Below are 19,980 nucleotides of genomic sequence, written 5' to 3' on the forward strand. Positions count from 1 at the left end.
AGGTCTACTTGAGAGAGGGGAGTATAGCAGAACTAATTAATTTTACTATTAGCTAGCTCTGGAGAGCAGAGAGAGGTCTGAGAACACGTGAGAACTGGGGTTCAGGGTAGAAAGCAAGAAAGAGAAGGAAACATGACTACTCCCTTACTTTAAAATGAATCATTTAGGCAGAATGATGAGTTCTGCCTAAAGAATTCCATGGGCTACATCATAACCAATCAATAAATATTTATCAAAATAGACATCTACTGTTTTCAGCTGTCCAAGATCTCTTTCTTCCCTCCGAGTGGACCTGGTGGAACTACCCATCACACTTCCCTGACTCATCCATCCACCCTTGGCTGTTATAGGCTGAATTGTGTCCCCACAGAACTCACATTGACACACGCCCCTACCCCCAGCATCTCAGAATGTGACTGTATTTGGAGAAACAGTCTTTAAAGAAAACGCTTAAGGTGAATGAGGTCATTTGGGTAAAGGCAAGAGGGGGAGAGGGCAGCAAGCATGGTGTTGAAGGGACAGTGAGGGGAGGAGCTTGGCTCGGGCAGAGGGATGGGGTGGGGCATAGTAGAAGGCCAGGGACAAAGGCAGCAGACCTCAGCCTGTGGGGGGCCTTGAATACCACCCAGAGAAGTGTGGGGGAGTGAGGTGGTTAAGAAAGCAGGCTCCAGACTCACACAGAGACGGTGCCAATGCCATTTGTTAGAGGTGTGAGTCTGAAAAAAGTTTACTTAATTTTTCTATGGTTAAGTAAAATAAGAATAATAATGATATCTCCTTCATGGGATACTGTGAATACTACATATATATATATATATATATATATATATATACATATGTATATTTGCAAGTATTTTTAAAACAAAACATTGTTAACATATATTTTACATAGATATTGTATAAATAGGTAAAATATATACTAATATAAAATATGTTTTATACACACACACACACACACACACACATACATACACATATTGGGATTACTCTTCTCTCTCTCATTTATTTAGTTTTTTGGCCATGATCGAGCCATGTGGAAGTTCCCAGGCCAGGGACTGAACCTGCACCACAGCAGTGACTGGAGCCATTTCAGTGACAACACAGGATCCTTAACCTGCTGTGCCACAAAGGAACTCCTCTTCTATTTTTTTTAATTACTTATTTATTTATTTATTTTTTGGTCTTTTGTCCTTTTTAGGGCCACACCCGCTGGCATATGGAGGTTCCCAGGCTAGGGTTCTAATTGGAGCTGTAGACCACGGCCTACACCAGAGCCACAGCAATGCCAAATCCGAGCCACATCTGCGACCTACACCACAGCTCATGGCAACACCGGATCCTTAACCCACGGAGTGAGGCCAGGAATCGAACCTGCAACCTCATGGTTCCTAGTTGGATTCATTTCCCCTGCGCCACGACAGGGACGCCTCCTCTTTTATTTTTAACTCAAGAATATTGTTTGAATATTTTCCTGTGCCAATAAACGTAGATCTGGAGTTCCCCTTGTGGTGCACAGGGTTAAGAATTTGACTGCAGTGGCTCTGGTAGCTGCAGAGGCACAGGTTCCATTCCTGGACCAGCACAGTGGGCTAAACAATATGATGTTGTTGCAACTGAGGTGTAGGTTGCAGCTGTGGCTTGGATTCAATCCCTGGCTTGGAATATCCATATGCCAAGGATGCAGCCATAAAAAATAATACTAATTTGGGAGTCCCCGTCATGGCTCAGCAGAAACGAATCTGACTAGCATCCATCCATGAGGTTCGATCCCTGGCCTTGTTGAGCGGGTTAAGGATCCAGTGTTGCCGCAGTCGAGCTGCGGTGTAGGTTGCAGTTGAGGCTGGGATCTGGCGTTGCTGTGGCTGTGGTGTAGGCCAGCAGCTATAGCTCCGATTTGACCCCTAGCTTGGGAACCTACATATGCTAGGTGTGGCCCTAAAAAGACAAATAATAATAATAATAAAAATTAAAAATAAAAATAAATGTAGATCCCCATCATCTTTAATGTCGTCATAGTTTTCCACTGATAAATACGCCATGATTTGTTCACATTTGAATTGCACAGTTCTCCAGTTTGTAAAAATTGTTCATGAACAGGGAAGATGTGGAAAATTATATAATTTCGCTAAATTTACGTTTTTTCCTTCTTTCGGCTTGTCTGTATTTTCTATTCTTTTCGTAATGAATGCATCGCACTTGCATAATAAAGACACAATAAAAGGGAGAGGTAAAAGGAATTTAAAAATGAATGTTTGATCATTTTTAAAATTTGACTTCTACTTTCCTTCTCATGGGTGGTCAAAAACCTTAAGAGGATACAGGAAAGAAAGGGGAGAACATTTCTATGACCTTCAATGCTTGATAAATAGAATCCACCCCCACTGACTGCTGTTCATGCTCTCTAGTCTAAAATTCCTTATCCGGATTCCCAGGCTAAACTCTCAGGGGCTTCCTAGGGGTTGAATGGGTGTTGGGCAATGGCCTCTGGGAGTCACCAAGAGGAAGAAAGGGCAAAGTGGAAGAGGAAGTTCAATTTCATATGTTAAATAGCCTTTGAGATTTTTTAAGTTAAGGTTTTAAGGATTTTTCTAAGGGCTTAAAAAAGAAAAATAATCCACTTCACATCCACTGCAATCGAGATCAATGCTCTCTTTCTGATTTAGGTTTCCTGGCTACATCTCAGACACCCTCACTTTCTTTCACAGAATCCGCGGAGGAAAAAAACGCCAAAGCACAATAGTCAGCAAGAAGTACTGAATTTATTTCCTCTGTCCTGAATGCAGAACCATTAAGATGAAGAAAACTGCCCAGAAAGCTAATCTATAAGAAGTCCTAAAATATTTCCAGATAAGTAAAGAGAGACACCTCTCACCATTGTCTCCCTATTCCGTCCTTCTGGCAATCAGTCCTTGGCCTCTCCTCGAAAGAAATGGTGAAAAATACTTAAAGATGTGGGAGTTGAAACGGTACAAAAATACAAGCTGCCAATGAGAACTACCTGCCCATCTGCAGCCTGCATGAATGAGGATAACCAGCAGTGTGAGACAGTGTTACGGTGTTCTTTTTAGACAGCAATAAGGGGATTGGCCTCTTGGCTCCAATAGTAGTCACCTGGAAATAGGCATTACACATGTCATTCATTGATATCTTACTGCCTTGTGTGTATAATACGATAACAGTTCTCCAGCTCTGTCGTATATGCAAATGACTTATTACTCAAAATGAGTAATTATGTCTTGGAGCGTATCTTCCACTTCTGCCCCATTCTCTGCCGCATAGTACCAACTCAATATTGAGCCTGTAGTGGTGAAATGGATAAATCCATCCAAGCATTGACAAACCCTCTGATGATCAGGGAGGCTCCCCTTTCACAATGCTAAGCCCCTCCATTAGCATTCTCTCCAGTCCTTCATTTAAAAATATTAGACGAGAGAAAGAGGAAAAATAGAAGTAAAAAATAAGGGCCTGCCCTCAGCAAGTCTCAGTCCTTGTTGTGGTGAGACCAACACATACACATACGACTAAAATACACTGTGCCTTGGCTACAACAGATGCTCTACAAGTGCAATAGATACAAAGTGGAAAGAGAGTGTGAATATATGTCAGCACATCAGGTAGGCTTCACTTGGAAGACACTCCTGCGTTAACAACAGATTAGATTTTCAACATGAAATACATACACAAAAAGGTTTCTAGTAATTATCTCTGGGTTGGTAAATTCAGACTATTTATTTTCTTCTTCATACTTTCCTCACTTGGAAAACAATATGCTTGACTTAGAGGCATGTGTGCTTTTCTCACCACTTGACTTTTCTGAGACCTACAGGTGAATGTCAGGTTTAAACGTATTGCTTGTTTACTCCAATCGACGGCTGGCTAAAACGGTAGGAGGTATTTTCTTAGGAACCACATCCAAACCATCAGCATGTTCAGCTGGCTTTTTGCTTTTTTTTTTTTTTTTTGGAAATACATTCTGTTCATGAAGAAAAGGATCTCTCTACCTATGAGTTGAACAAAGCATTAGGAACTACAATTTACTTCCATCAGCCTTAGAATGCATGGAAATCCCACCCAGATTTTTCTCTATTGTAAGTGCTAGGAGTAATTCTTAATTTTTTTGTGTGTTTTCATAAGTATATTAGAGGGACGTTAGAAGGGGCTGCTTCCGGGGGCCACCAGCCAGTTGTGTTGGTGGTGGTGGTTGAGCTGACAATTGCAGGAGTAGTATGATTTTTTCCATTTTAGCAAGTGAGGAAGACATCCTCGGAAAAGAGAACTGAGAACTTGGGGGATTTTCTCCAATGTTTGTTGTGTAGGAGCAGAGAAGTCAGATTGTAGGACTCTTCCTAATTGGTGCTTGAGGGCTGGTGTGGAAAAAAATACAGATGCTTGTGGGGAAATACGGTGAGTGGCAGACTAAGCGGTCCATGCTTGGTAGAAAAGAAATTTGTGATCAAAAATGCCTGAGAGACTTGGAAAAAGGGACAGAAATAAGAGTACCGAAAATGTCATCTCAGGTTCCAGGCTCAGAGGCACAGAAGGCATGAAAAAGCCAGAAAGACTGGGATTATAAAGCAGCAATTGAGTTTAAACTCTCAAAAACAGAGCAGCCATCTGTGATGCAAGTTACGGAGCAAGTAGGAGCCTGAAACTGAAGAGAAATGAAGGTCAAGGACTTGATGAGATCAAAGCGCTCAGAGGGAAGGATGGTGAACCTGTCCTCCACATGGACGCCAAAATCGACAAAAACCCTGGCGGGTCTGTAGTGGAAAGGAAGCAGCTAAGCCAGGTGATGATAATCACATTGAATATATTTTGAGTGACCAGGATGTTGGTAGATGAGAGTAAGGAGTAGCAAAGGGGTGCTGACAATCTCCCCCAACTCCAGAGATTAAGGTTTTAGTAGACCACCCCGCTTTACTGTCCTTAGCGATCAAAAGTTATGAGGAAAATGGAAGCTGGAGTTACCCAGGGTTTTAGAGAAATGCAAAGACGTGCTAAGAGGAAGGACCCCAGAGAAGTACAGGATAAGGAGGTGGGAGAAGAAGGACCAGGCCACCAGATGGGATCTGAATCTTAGTGGTAACTGAATTTTACAGGGATGAGAAGGGTGAAGGAACATTAAGTTTCCAATACGGCCACTTAGCCGAGGGGCCGAGGTATATTTGGGTGATGCCACATGGTTCTGCCTTGTACCTTCCTGTGTCTTCAACTCTTCTCTTCTTGGAGCCCACGTGGCTTATGTTAATGAGTCTATAAATTTGATGCAAGCCAAATACTGAAAATGTGCAGGCTCTTTGGCCTTTCGAGCTTCTGAAATTGCTATGAATGTTTGTTGTCACACTCCAGGCCCTTGGAAACATTTAGGGGAGTGGCTTTTGGTCTGGATAAAATCTATCCCTCGCTCAAGTCAGAGCATCGGAGAGCTGGTTACCTGGGCCTCACTGTTTAGTCCTGAGACAGACTGCTGTGAGCAGGCTCATCAATGAGTTGTATTTCTGTTTCAGATGTAAGGGACGGAGGAAAAGATCACTCTGGCCACCGTCTCCATAACGGACTGGATTATTCAAGGGTAAGGAAAGAAGTGGGACGGGTATGAGGTCACGTGGACTTGGACAAGACTGGTCCTGGTAGAGATGGAGAAAAACGCTGTGGGAGGCACAGCTTGCTGATGAACTGAATGGGAATTGGAATGCACTTCCAGAAATTCTATCAATTAGAAATTCACTGGGATTGTAAACTGCTTTTTATAAAAATGCAAATACATCTAAGAGGCTTATGACTGGGGTGAGGATGTAATTTGGTCTGCATTAGTTCCATCAGCTTACTTTCTGCTCTCACCTAGCTAAAGTCAGCCATACCAAAGAGATGAGATTTTTACTTAGGGAAAGAATGTTTTGCACAAAGGATATGATCAAGTGTGGGACTGAGGTGGCAGTTTTGGGAAAGACAGAGGCACGAAGGGGCATTGAGAGGACATGTAAGGGGGTGCCGGCATCTGAACGCACAGAGAATAAGCAAACTCTGGCCATCCCTGAAAGTTTGCCTGATTGCCACAGAGAGATAAGTTCCCAATTTCCTCCAATACTGGGTATCTCATTTCTCACACTGTTATTTGAAACAGAACGTTCCTTACAGCAGAGGAGAGGAAAAAATGAAGTCAATAAAAATCCTCAGATGGTATTAAGCATTGATGATTACTAGGTTGCTTTGTTTAAATTTAAGCTTGGCTACCTGATTCCTTAACAGTATTTTACAGATTCATATGACAAACAGGAATTTTTAGACCTGAAATATTAAACACAACCATCAGTTCCATGTGGGATAAATAATCAGTATTGGTCAATATTTAAAAATGAGCTCAATTCACATTACCTTAAAGATATATTTTGTGTTTTATGTTATCTATTATTTTTAAAAGTATAGTCTTGTTTAGACAACGAAAAGTCTAAATTTTATTTATCATTTTCCTTCTTCTTTATGTACTCACATGTTATTAAAAAGATGCAACCCCTAGCCTCAGAACCTCCATATGCCACGGGTGTGGCCTTAAAAAAATAATAATAATAAATAAATAAATAAAAATAAAAAGATGAGGCCATAGGTCCTAAAATGTTCAAAATGCTACCTTTCAGTACAAATCTGGGTACATTTCAAACTTCACTTGAAACCCAGTGCTCAGAACTAAGATAAAACTACTGGAAAGAATGAGTAATAGCCACGATTTTGGCACACTCCTAACTAGGGCTTCTTGGATGGCATAAAAGAGAATAAAAACAACAACTCATGATCCAAGTAAAACAGTTCCCTGATATTTTGTTTTGTACTTATAGTTCAAATATGAAAAAAAAAAACATTAGCAAAACGTTTAGGCCAATGAAAAAATTATGAAAAATTTTCCCCAAAAAAGCAAAGCATTAAATGGCAAGATAAAAAAACCTTTGTGCTAGCCAGGAGAAATTCCATGGATTTGTGCCTTTCCACGTGACTCACAAGTCTGACGGCAGGTATACTGTGTGGATATTGTACGGAACAGCCTGTGTCAGCATTACAAGACGTCCTCAAACGCTCCTCTGCATCTGGTCCAAATTCTGTCTGTCCTGCCACCCTTGCAGAGTCCCATCTAATTGCCCAGGATGATCGTCTCTCCTTTCTTAGAGTCCCCTTCTCGCCCTCCTGCTCAAGATAAAGCCTGGGACAGCAGGTCTGTATGGGAAAAAGGCATGATGGAATCATGGAATGTCAGCGTTATAAATCATTGTCAAATGTATTTTTATGGAGGGAAAAATTGAAGCACAACCAGGCTTTAAATCTTGCTCCGAATTATACATTGATCAAGCTCCTGAACCAGAATTTGTCAGGTATTCTCTGCAGCAACTGGGAAGACACTTCTCTGTGCATCCTTCACATTTTTGCACCGCTTGCAAGCAGAGGCACTGACAATCTGTTTTGAACTATTTTTTTAAAGATAGCCTTGAAAGATAGAGATGGTGTCTCACTCCAGAGCAAAGAGAAAATTTTGTCCAGTATAACAAAAATAATGTCTCTCTCTGGGGCAAAGGGCAGACGTGCTCACTGCCCACTGCAAACATTCAAACTCCCAAAGCTCAGAGTTTCTCTCTTGAAATGCAAACTACTAAGTATCTAAGTGTTACCTAGCCCTCTGCACAATGCCCTGGGATCCAGTGAACCAGTGCAAATGCTGATAATCTGTCTGCTGCTATTGCTCTGAATAATAAAGTCGTTTGTCTTTGACCCTGGAGTCTCATGTCATCTACCAGCTCCTGTAAAACCATGGCAGCCTTAATTGTGAGCTTGGAAGTAGGTGAAATTGCAGACCGTTGACATAAAATTGTAAAATCATAAAATTGTAGTAATAATCAAGAGAGAAAATATTGAAAGGCCTGTTGCCTGACTTTTCAAATCTAGGATGATCCAGTTACCATTTTTTGAGCACTATGTATTGGTGTAATGTACAATAATATGCTTTTCAAATTAAATTATACACACATAATACATACCTGTAGAACAGACTTTATTTCCAAAATTAAATGGATCTCACTATCCTCAATTTATAGTCTAAAGAAACAAAAATCAACAACACCCTGAACTTAAGTCACACAGCTAACAGGCGGTGGTGTTAAAAATCTCTGGTTTCAGAAATCTGTGTTTTGCCTATCTCTAAATGAAACACAGCTCAAAACAGCATGGGCCACTTCAGCTTTAAATAAAATGGCTAAAGTATATGATGTTATGTTTAATTTTACTATCTTATCTTTTTAAATAGTACTTTCCCTTTTTTTGGCCATGCCCAAAGCATGTGGAAGTTCCTGGGCCAGGGATCGAACCCACATGCCACAGCAGTGACCGGAGCCACAGCAATGACGATACCAGATCCTTAACCATTAAGCCACCAGGGAATTCCAACAGTACTTTACCTTTTAAATTATATTTAGGTACTGGTATGATGTCTTCTAATCAGTACTCAATATTAAATATTCAGTATTTACAACAAATGACATGTTTTTAATCTTGTGAATACTGAGTTTATATACATACTGTATATTCATAGCAAAAGTCTACAACACAAGTTATTGTTTATAGAGCTTATTTCAGAAAACAATGCTGTAGACATATTCCTTTAAAGCTATACATCTAAGAAAATTATCTTCAGCTACAGAAAGATAACATTACAGGAGAAATAATTCCATTTAAAAAGCTGTATATTCTGTGAAACTATCTTGTTAGTCACAGAGGAAAAAAAGGAAGTTAAACTAGACAGAGCAGGGCAAGGATTACCTTATATCTAGAACTTATAAATGTTTGAGGATAAAAGGTGTTTAAAGGAAACAGAAAAAAACTTTTTAATTTTACGGAAGCCAAATATAAACTTAGGTAAGAGTTGTTTGGGGTATTTTTTAAAACTGGTAATCCATTCTGGCTATAAACAGGCTTTCATTCTTACCCTTCTATTCTCTTAACTCTAACGCTAAAAAACAACGGTCTGAGTCCACAATTTTGAAACGTAAACAGCAACAAAGAAAAACACACTTTAACTATATGCCGGCTCTGCTCAAAATGTAAACCAGTATTTCTCCAATTGCCTTATCTTAAGGATTTCAAGACACTTATTAATGATGTATTGATGGAAATAATTATTTTACCTGCTTCTCACAAAAACATTACTATTCACAAAAAATAAAGAAACTATGCCGCTAAAGTTTACTAAAACAAACCAAAGGGATTATGGTGTTAGGACTGTCATGTAGAACAGTAAGTGCAGGATGAAATTTATATAGCTATTATTTATTTTAAACAAGTATCTTAAATTGAAAGTTTAATTGCTGGTTTAGGTTTATTTTACTTTGACCCTTGGTAAATGACAGTAGAAGACTGTACTCTTTATAAAAGGACATGCCAATGGGGTTACTATTTGGACCAGAAGCAGAAACTGCATGGAAAAGCAGATGGGTTAAAATATAAATTGTCTTATTCAACTCAGACAGAAACTAATTTTTAAAAAAACATAATTAAAATTATGTGGGTCTATATTTTAATTATGTAGTGAAATACTTTCTAGGGGCATAAGCTGTTAAACATTGAGTGGGTTTTAAACTAGAAATCTGAGGAACCCTTTCACTGATGGGTTTTATAGTAGGCTATAATTTCGTCTATGCAATCATATGAACTCATATGCCATCTGATGTTTTCTTTCCCCTCTGGGAATCTCCGAGGAAGCGAGATGGTAATTTTTGTCCCAAATTTCTAAAGTTGTCGAGAGAAACAGAAAATTTCAGAAAAAAAGAAACCAATTTGTTAAGATTGGAATCAGTTAATTATAAAGAAACACATTTAAAAAAAAAACAAACAAACCTCAGGTTATATAATTGAGACATCCTATAATAATTGCTGATAAAACAAAGCAGCAATTATTTTGATGACAAATACCCGGGAAGAAAAGGAATAGTTGTCTAGAAAGTTAGAAGGCAAAAACTTAAAAAAAAAAAAAAAAAGCCTATCAATGTTACATGTTATTTCTTTTCATCAAGGTCTTCCCATTGACAAAACCTAGATTCTAGAAGATTTGTGATCATGGAACTGATAAACAAAAGAGCTAAGCATGCTGATCTGAGATCTCCTTTGCTGGTGTCTGCTGAGGAAGCATACATATCTCACAGATTTACCATAAAGGAGTAAAAGAAAGACCACCTACCTGGAAATCTTCTAATTATTTGACATAATCCTTCTTTTCTGCAAAGCTGATGCTGTATTTCTGGTACTATGTTTACCTGAAAGGATTGAAAAAGATTCTAGTGAGTTAGGCATTCATACAGGCTAAAGCAAAACAAAACAAAACAACAGCCCACAGGCTACAGATGTGAAGCAGCCTCGACACCATCGACCCCTTACCTTCAAATCTCTGCAGGTCAACGTTCAAATCCAAAGTAATAAAGCGGTTTATTTGACAACATAAAAGAAAAACTTGCCCTTAGAAATCTGCAAAATATTTGGGAGTACTTTTTTTTAAAACTCTGATGTATTTCAAAGTCACAATATTTGCTAGGGGAAAAAAAGAGAGACTAATGTGTGTCATAACGGCAAATAGAACAACACAACTAACTTGATAGCTGCAAATTTTGCTTTGGCAAAAAAACAGCACGTAGCATACCTCAAGGTCAACTAAACCCCAAAGTTCCAAAGGCCCTCAGTGATCTGAATCACAGACATCTAGTGGTAATTCCATGCTAAACCTGTTAGCATTTATAGTTTTCACTTCATACCGAAAGGTGTTACTGCTTCCAAATAGAAAACCCAGTCACCACAGAACTCTATTTTAACAAAAATCTCTTCTTAGAAAGTGTCATAAATGTTGTCATACATTCAAACATATATTTTAATGTATAAAGAAAAGATACAAACAATCTTACTTCTCTCCTTCTCTTCTGAATTTACAGATTAACTAGCTATTCTCAGCGAAATCCCCCAAATAATGCCAAATACGGTAATGCTTTGATAAAAACAACAGAAAGAGATCAGGGTAATTAGCTTCAAAATCAGATTCATTTTCGGGCAATTATTCATTAGGTTCTAAATAATTCACTCTACACTAATAATGTATTAGATTTTCTTTACTGTAGCCTGCCGGCCTAACTGGATAAAAATAATTCAGCTGCAGCTGGAGGAAAGAAAGGGAACCAGAAACACGGGTTGTCGTTTCACTTCTGACACGGGACCTTGAGCACATCACTTTACTTCACTTTTTCAATTTCTCCATTTAAAAAATAGAGCCTTTAGAGTTCGCTGGTAGCCCAGCAAGCTAAGTATCTAGTGTTGTCACGGCTGTGGCTCAAGTCATTGCTGTGGCACGAGTTCGATCCCTAACTTAGGAACCTCTGCATGCTGTGGGTGGAGGTAAATTTTTTTTTTTAACTAAAAAAATTTAAAAATAAAAATAAATAAAAAAATAGAGCCTGTGGTCTCCAAGTTCCATTTCTGCCCTAAGCTTTGATCAATTCAGTAACTCCATCATAAGTTACAGTTTCTAAAAAAATGATGCATTTCAAGTGCTTTGAAACAGTTCATCGATTAAAAGGTCTCTAACCCTTGCAATCTTGTTCACTCTGTTTATTCGGCAAACTGTAAACTTCAGCCCAGAGCATGTGTGATAAAGCCCAGGCTTCAGCTGAATCCATTCTTTTGAATCTGGGGATGGAGACAAGGATATAAGCGCAGTACGTTTTAGATTTTAGGGGTGCCTACATTTCTCAAATTCAAAACTGAGAAAGTTCAGAGTCTAAAGGCAGGAAAAAAAGAAGGGCTTCATAAAGTCCTGAAGTTTCCAATTCGGAATTTCTCAGACTGCTGGAGGGAGGGGACTGAGCACTGCAAAGGTATGAGGAACCCATTACAAAGGTTTGGGAGGTTTACCCTTACTGTTAACACACAAAGAACCTTTCTAAATTAGACTGTGAAATATTTTAAATGTCAATAAGTTTGAACCATTTTCCCACACTTAAGGCAAAAATCACTCAGTTGCTATTGACTAAATAGAATCTTTAACAATAGACAGGCCAAGAAAGAGAACTAGCCTTAGATGGGGAGTGGTAAAGGCTATGTATTGACACAGGTCCTTTTTAAAACCTTAGCTCACTTCTTTTTTTTTTTTTTTTTTTTGCTTTTTTAAGGCCATACTTGCTTCATATGGAAGTTCCCGAACTAGGGGTTGAACTGGAGTTACAGCTGCTGGCCTATGCCCCAGCCACGCCGCATCTGCGACCTACCCCACAGCTCAGGGCAACGCCGGATCCTTAACCCAGTGAGCCTAACAGGCATCCTCATGGATCCTAGTCGGGTTCGTTAACCGCTGAGCCACAATGGGAATGCCTTTCTCCCACTTCCTAAAGGGCTCAGAGCAAATGTGCTGCCCCTGCAGATGCCCGGGGCTGTCCTGACCTCTACAAACGGAAAGGAAGAGTACAGCACTTGCAAAATGAGTAGCCAATAACCGAAATAATGGGCCAGAAGAGTATGTGTAGATACTGTAAACACAGAGTACTGCTTGCACAGATTTCAGATCGAAGGGTAGTTACTGTGTCAAATCAGTGAGATGTCTTTTCACATGAGACCTTGGGTCAGAAAGATGAACAGACTCAAGGTCAACAATGTGCTTGCTTCAAAAACCAGAGCCAAGCCAAGGGAAGCAACCGCTCTCACGTTCCCATCCCCACCCAATGAATGACCTCTTCCCCTCCTCTTTCCTCCAAAACCTAACCTATCTTTGGAATTCACAGAGTCGAAGAAGATGACATGACCATGGTGACATGTGACACTAGAAACGCTGTCTCCTTTCTACTCTGGAACTGAGCACCAAACTAAGCAGTGAAACTAAATAACTTGGCACACAGAAGTGAGCACGTACAAGGCTATGCGTTCTACAGCTGTGGTCAATCAACTTTATTACACATATTTTAACTTCTTAATTGTTAAACCTAATAATGTTCTTCAATATTCTAGCACTTTTTATTCTTATTTTTATGTACATCATAAAATGTATGATTTGCATCATTATCAAGTAAAAAATAATCAAAGGCATTTTAACTGGGATTAGCTGACTTTTACATGAGGAGCTTCTCCAGCTTAATATTGCAATAATTATTTTTTAACAGGGTTTAATATTTTAGGTAGTTTTAGGTTCACTGCAAAATTGAGAGGAAGGTATAGAGACTTCCCAATTACCCACTGTCCCCAGTGCACAGGCTCCCCCATCATCAACACCCCTGCCCCAGATTGGTACATCGGTTACAACTGATGAATCAACATTGATACATCATTACCACGCAAATAGTCATTTTTAATGTATACTGATTTTATGCTGGGTTTGAACTTTGCACGTGTGCGTGTGTGCATGCATGTTTTACACTGACTGCTGTTTTTCTTGGCACAAAACCTTTCCTATCTTTGAAAAATGACTGTAATTAATATAAAAAACGATAATGACATTTGAGCTCTGGAATGTTTCTGAGATCAAACTGGGAGAAAGGAAATGTGCATTTAAACAGACTTCAATTCCAAAGCACCTTCTGCAATCCTACTCTGTGTCAATCTGCATCAAAATTGTTTTATCAAAGGAAAAGTAAAAAAAAAAAAATCATTATTTTGAGACATTTCATTAGTAAGAGTAAAAGTATAATATGAATTATAAACATTCACAAAGTGCTTATAAATAAAAAAAAATTGTGAAACTACAGGAACGCTATTAACTCATTAAAGAGAACAGATGTTTGAATCTGGGCTATTTACACAGCGTAAGAAAGCACCCAGGGACAACTACTTTGCTCACTCATATAAAAGTCAGCTAATCCCAGTTAAAATGCCTTTGATTATTTTTACTTGATAATGAGTGACACACACATCACATTGTATCTAAGGGAACTGCTCTTTTTCTTCATTAGATCTGTACAGATGGTCCTAGCTTTGGTTTTACCAAAAGTCAGATCTTCTCTTAAAGCTGTTCAGTATCATCCATTAGGAAGAGAATTCATGGCAAGAAGAGAACCAACTAATTAAAGAAAAAATGTCTTCCATTCCCCTATGTCTCTCACGTACAATTATCACTCCATCATAGTCAACCGAAAACGTCCACGCATGCTCTAAAATAAGAGGCATCTCAGGAGTTCTCAGCACTCTAAGAACTAAAAACAGCATCCTAGATTTAGGGACTGCTAATCCTATAGACATTCGGAACTAGAAATGATTCTCTCTGCTCTTAAAACACCAGGGCCTGTCTGTTAGAGGTGAGACAGTACCCCACTCACCCCAAACAGTGGACCTCAGTTCACTTTCAACATCACATGGACCAGTACAGTTTTAAATTCCTGTTACCTTCCTCCCTAGAGAGACTCCAGACCATTCATCGTCTGTAACAGGTTTAATGATCATTTTCTTTAAGCTCTTCAATTCCAAAGCTCTGAAGTGGTTAGTAAGCCTAATTTGAGAAGGTGCCCTTTCTTTGTTCATTCTAAGGTCACCGACAATCCTCCAATATCCCTGACAAATTTGAAGCAACCTTTATTTTATTTTATTTTTTGCCTTTTTAGGGCCACACCCCTGGCATATGGAGGTTCCCAGGCTAGGGGTCTGATCAGAGGGAGCTACATCTGCCGGCCTACACTAGAGCCACAGCAACACCAGACCCAAGCCGCGTCTGTGACCTACACCACAGCTCATGGCAATGCTGGATCCTTAACCCACTGAGCAAGGCCATGGACTGAACCCACAGCCTCATGGTTCCTAGTCGGATTCGTTTCCACTGAGCCATGATGGGAACTCCATGAAGCAACTTTTGTTTTGAATATTTATGTTTACATAAATAAATCATGGTTCATAAAATTTCAAATTACTCATGCTCCAGTGTTGACAGTTATCTAACATGTATTATTTAGAATTTGTGGGTGCTTTAAGAATATTCATTAGAGTGGGCTCTAAGTGCAGTGGCTAAGTATTTATTTAGAAAAGTTCTACAGTGATTTGGTTAAGAAAACAGAATTTGAAGTCAGTTTAAATACGAGGTGCATCATTTATTAGCTAAGAGGACTTAAGGCATCTTCCTAATCTCTCTGTGCTTCAGTCTCCTTATATGTAAAAAATGGATATAAACAAATATGAAAGCCCTTAGAATGGTACCCAACAGGAGGCCTTGGCAAGAGGTTGGAAGGTGGGAGTAGAAAAAGGTAAGTTTTATCTTCCTGGCTTCCTCTCTGCAGCACTATGACTTGGCAATGGCTACAGTCCACTGTTTATAGCTCCTCTCCTTAGACTCCTCTTTCTTGGCTCTGGTTCTTACTAGGTTTCGCTATACCATGCCTTCTACAAACACTTCCTCAGACAGAGGGTGGTAAAATCCTATGATGTTGCTGGTCCCTGGACACCTCTAATCTTTTTTTGTTTCTCTTATCCTCCCCAAAGCTCTGTAAATAGCTTTTTCATTAGTTTCTCTTCAGTTAAATCCTTTTGAGTATGGCATTTGTTTCCTGCTGGGAGCTTGAATGATACACACAGCAAATATTGCCGACTTCACCCTGCAGTGGATGGGAAGCCGTGCAAGCTTTTAAGCACAGGAGTAACCAGGTTAATTCAGCATTTTCTAGTTTTCCCTCCGAAAACTGTGGTCAGGATGGGTTTCAGGGTCAAAACACTTGTTTCAGAGAAATCAGCGAGGAGGATTCAGCAATTGTCCTGGCTGGATATGGTGACTATCTGACCAGAATAAAGGCAGTAAGTATGGAAGGTGGGTTAAGATATTTGAGAATTTAGAAGTTAAATTCCTTAGTATTTGTGATTGACTGAATGCAGATGACAGGGGAGAGGCAGGACTCAAAGGTGAAGGCCAGATTTCCATCTTAGCAAGTGACAGAGTAGTTAATCATTCTTATGACCAGCAGAACAATTCTGCAGGGCTTCTAAATGCAAGCGCAGAAGTGAATTTGCCAGGGAAAATAAGGAATTCATTTTCTCCAGGCTGTTTTGGGTGACGGGGTAACATCTAAGTGGAGATAGACAGCAGGCAGTATTACATGCGAGCCTGAAGCCTAGGAGAGTACTTTGGACTTTAGACTAGATTTGAGAGTCATCAACTACATACGGTAGTTAAAACTTTGGGAAGGGTGTTAGGAAACAGAGGCATTTAAAGAATGGACAAATACTACTCAGCCATAAAAAAAAAAGAACAAAATAATGCCATCGGCAGCAACATGGATGGAACTAGAGACTCTCATACTAAGTGAAGGAAGTCAGAAAGAGAAAGACAAATACCATATGATATCACTTATATCTGGAATTTAATATATGGCACAAATAAACCTTTCCACAGAAAAGAAACTCATGGACTTGCAGAAGAGACTTGTGGTTGCCAAGGGGAAGGAGGAGGGAGTGGGATAGACTGGGAATCTGGAGTCAAAAGATGCAAACTATTGCATTTGGAATGGATAAGCAATGGGATCCTGCTGTATAGCATTGGGAACTATATCTAGTCACTTGTAATGGAGGATAATGTGAGAAAAAGAATGCATATATGTGTGTGTGACGGGGTCACTTTGCTGTGCAGTAGAAAATTAACAGATCACTGTAAACCAACCATAGTGGAAAAAATAAAAATCATTGAAAAAAAAAATAAAGAATGGACAGAGTAAAGGTGGTCCTGAAGAACTCAGAAAGGATGGCCAAACAGGTACTAGCAGAACCAAAAGAATGTGCTCAGCCCAACAGCCCAGGGAAGAAAGAATCAGAAGGAGGAAGGAGTGATCAGAGCTGTCAACTGCAGAAATACCAAATATCCAGGATAGCTACTACAGTCTTATTTTACTGCCGAAAGATAGCTATCGGTTTTGACATTTTTCTCACAGATTTGTTAAAGTTACCAAAGATAGGGCATATGCACATTTCTAGCACAGCGACTAGCATATTGTAGGCATTTGATAATTTTTAGTTATTTTTTCTAAAAGCATTAAAGTTTACACATAATAGTAAATACTGGATGTCAATTTTAAAAGTTTATTTAAAAAACTGTATAAATGTTGTTATAATTTAGGATATCAATTTAAGTTTGAGAAAGTCAAAACAAGGGTCTAGAAAACAAAATCTTCTACTATTTTGAAAGAACACGGGGCCAGGGTAAGCAACATTCCACAAGCTATATATTTCTAGATCAGCTTTCAGGTCCATTAGATAAAACTGGATCCTTACTGGTAGCAGCTGAGGTTGAAGGGGATCCTATCAAACAAAACACTTTATGGTAAAGTGTCTAAGGCCTGGCCATTGAAACTTTCTCCAAAGATTCAATGGCTCCAGTTTTTAAGACTTCTTTTTCACATTATGGATGAGGAAATACTAGTGGGAATATCCATAGGGTTGATAAAATCTGAGCACATTTTGAAAAAGAATATTTACCTTTTGATGTAAACCTAACTGGCACATGTCTTCCTTGGATATGCAGGGTTTCCCACCAGCTTTCCTAGAGGACAGGCAAATGAGCAGATTCCAAGAGTCCAAACCACCTAATGGCAAAAGAGAATAAGAAAGAAAAAAAAATTTGTGTCAGATTTTTAAAGGCACCACTTACTTCTTTGGATTAAAGAATATAATTATTTAAATCCTAAAACACAAGTAACAATGATCCTGAATATAATTAAAAGTCAATATATATTTTTTCTTTTCTTTCTTTTTTTTTTTTTTTTTGTCTTTTTAGAGCTGCACCCGCAGCATATGGAGGTTCCCAGGCTAGAGGTCTAATCAGAGCTGTGGCCACCAGCTTACGCCAGAGCCACAGCAACGTGGGATCCAAGCCGCGTCTGCGAACCACACCACAGCTCACGGCAATGCTGGATCATTAACCCACTGAACAAGGCCAGGGATTGAACCTGCAACCTCATGGTTCCTAGTTAGATTCGTTAACCACTGAGCCATGACGGGAACTCCAAAAGTCAATATTTGATGTAACTAAAATTCAACTTTTCTAATCAAGCAGAACTAACATTTTAATATTGCATCCTGGGGAAAAATCAATTATCTGGAGTTGTGTCATAAAATTCCTTTAAAACACTAAAACTAGAATAGTTCAAGTCACTAATTTTTATAAAGTCTGAACTGGATATTGAGAGGAAAGATTACAAAGTCTTTTAAGAGTTGAGAGAAAGCTGTAAAATCAACTAATGATAAAAAGTCAAAACACCAAATATTTTGTTGTGGGTCTCTGCATTACCATTACTTATAAAAATCAAAAATATCCTTTTTAATATTTTTTCAATATTTTAAAAATATATTTATAAGATTTCCTACAAAAAAAGGGTGTGAAAGGTAGAAAATAAAATTCAAAGAAAAATTTAAGATAGGCTTTGTCTAAAAAAGAATTTGTTTTCTAGCTATACAGAGCAGAGCTGAGTTTAAGATACAGAGCATAACATGTATTAAAGCAAATGATATTTCAGCTATTTCACCAAGAACAAAGTTCTCTGCCAATAAATAACAGTTACTTGCCAAAATAATCCCAGAAGAATACATTCTTGCATAATACTCGAACATTTAAAAATTAACATGTATATGGATATATGGGTTTATCGTCCCTTATTTTTTATTTATTTAAATAAATTTCTCTCATCATGCCTTGCATATAATTGGCGCTTTAGAAATATTTGTTAAATGAATGAATGACTAACTAGCCAATGATAGGATACTAAACACATTACTTCAGAGACAATATTGAAATCAGTATCTCAATAAAAACCAAACCAACCAAGAAACCCAGAAAAAGTACACTAAGTAATGTATTTCAAAATTGGTACTACTTGGGAAACCTTCCCCATTCTGGATGAAACTCCAGTTTAAAAAATTAAGCAGTTTCTGTACACATAGCATCTTTCTTTGATCAATCCTAAGATAAAAATTCCTTCGAGTAACTATTTATGCCAGACCTCACATGTCATCTCCTGCATCAAGCCTTAGTGGCTTCTAAAAAGCTAGAAAATAACCAATGTCTCCAAATTCTGCCTTTTAAAAATTTCCTAGAATTTCTCACTGAAGAGCATAACGCTTTCAAAGAAGAGCTACATAGGGGAAAAAAGCTGACGAGGCAGAGTGATCTCTGACAATTGGGAATGAAATTGCTCGCTCCACTAATCCAAGTCCTTTTCCATTTGACAAGCCCAGTGCTGTTCAAGCCACTGGTCCCTCTGCGGTCGTCCTGCTGCTAGAAGGGAAACCTCCCTGCCAAAAGAAAGGATCCAGACAACTGAACTCAATTAACATCTAAGCTCTCATCTTAGAGCTTCTCCATGTACTCGGTCTATCCCAAGACGCTGGAAGATAGATAGCACAACAGTTCAAAGGAATACGGAGGAATGATGCTGACAATTTGGGGGTGGGAAAAAAAATCTCATCCAGGCAACATCCATCAGGACTTAGGTGTCAAGTTGTCCCATGCTGTCCCTATGCTGTCCTTCCTGACTTTGAAGGAAACTACAGATTCCTGTAGCCAAAACCCTATACTCCACAATAATTCAAATACTTTAAATGTGCACCTGGCGTCTTCAGCCAAAACCTTTTGATATGTTTAAAAAGGAAAATAGAGACTGTTTCCATTCAATATTACTTCCAGTCCAGGAAATACTAAAACCCTAGAAGAAACTTCCTGCCAAAATACACGCAACAAAATATTTTAAGATAAGAATATGCAGAGAAAGGGTGAGGGATTTCAAATTGTGGACTGCATTGTTTGGGTGTTAAACACAGAGTATGTTTTATATTCCTCTAAGTCTGAAGCATGCCCCACCTCCTTTGCTACCCACGACACATACACAATTTCTAGAGTTGACACGGAAAAAATATATATTCAAGCCATAAATCTTGGAAACTGGAGACACGTTTATTTATTTATTTTTTCAGTTTTAAATAGAGACACGTTTAGATAATTCGAAGCATTCAATTTAC

The 19,980-nt window shown here is 38.8% G+C and overlaps 1 protein-coding gene across 22 annotated transcripts in view; it reads right to left on the reverse strand.

The window, feature by feature from the left end:
* Positions 1-19,980, reverse strand: part of CPED1 (cadherin like and PC-esterase domain containing 1) — a 281,918-nt gene that overhangs the window by 210,723 nt on the left and 51,215 nt on the right. For all 22 annotated transcript variants that reach the window (XR_014834409.1, XR_014834411.1, XR_014834410.1 and 19 more), the window contains 2 exons: positions 17,446-17,552; positions 10,214-10,289 (listed from right to left, as the gene is read on the reverse strand). Coding sequence is in view for 18 of the 22 variants with exons in the window: in XM_021078989.2 (XP_020934648.2) it covers positions 10,214-10,289; positions 17,446-17,552 (183 nt within the window). In the remaining 4 variants the exon portion in view is untranslated. The remainder of the gene's footprint in view (positions 1-10,213; positions 10,290-17,445; positions 17,553-19,980) is intronic.

Source organism: Sus scrofa, chromosome 18 (assembly GCF_054392235.1).
Source record: "Sus scrofa isolate SSC_HxYL_T2T_F1_AM1 chromosome 18, Sscrofa_HxYL_maternal_Yorkshire_Landrace_v2.0, whole genome shotgun sequence".
Classification (NCBI taxonomy): Eukaryota; Metazoa; Chordata; class Mammalia; order Artiodactyla; family Suidae; genus Sus; species Sus scrofa.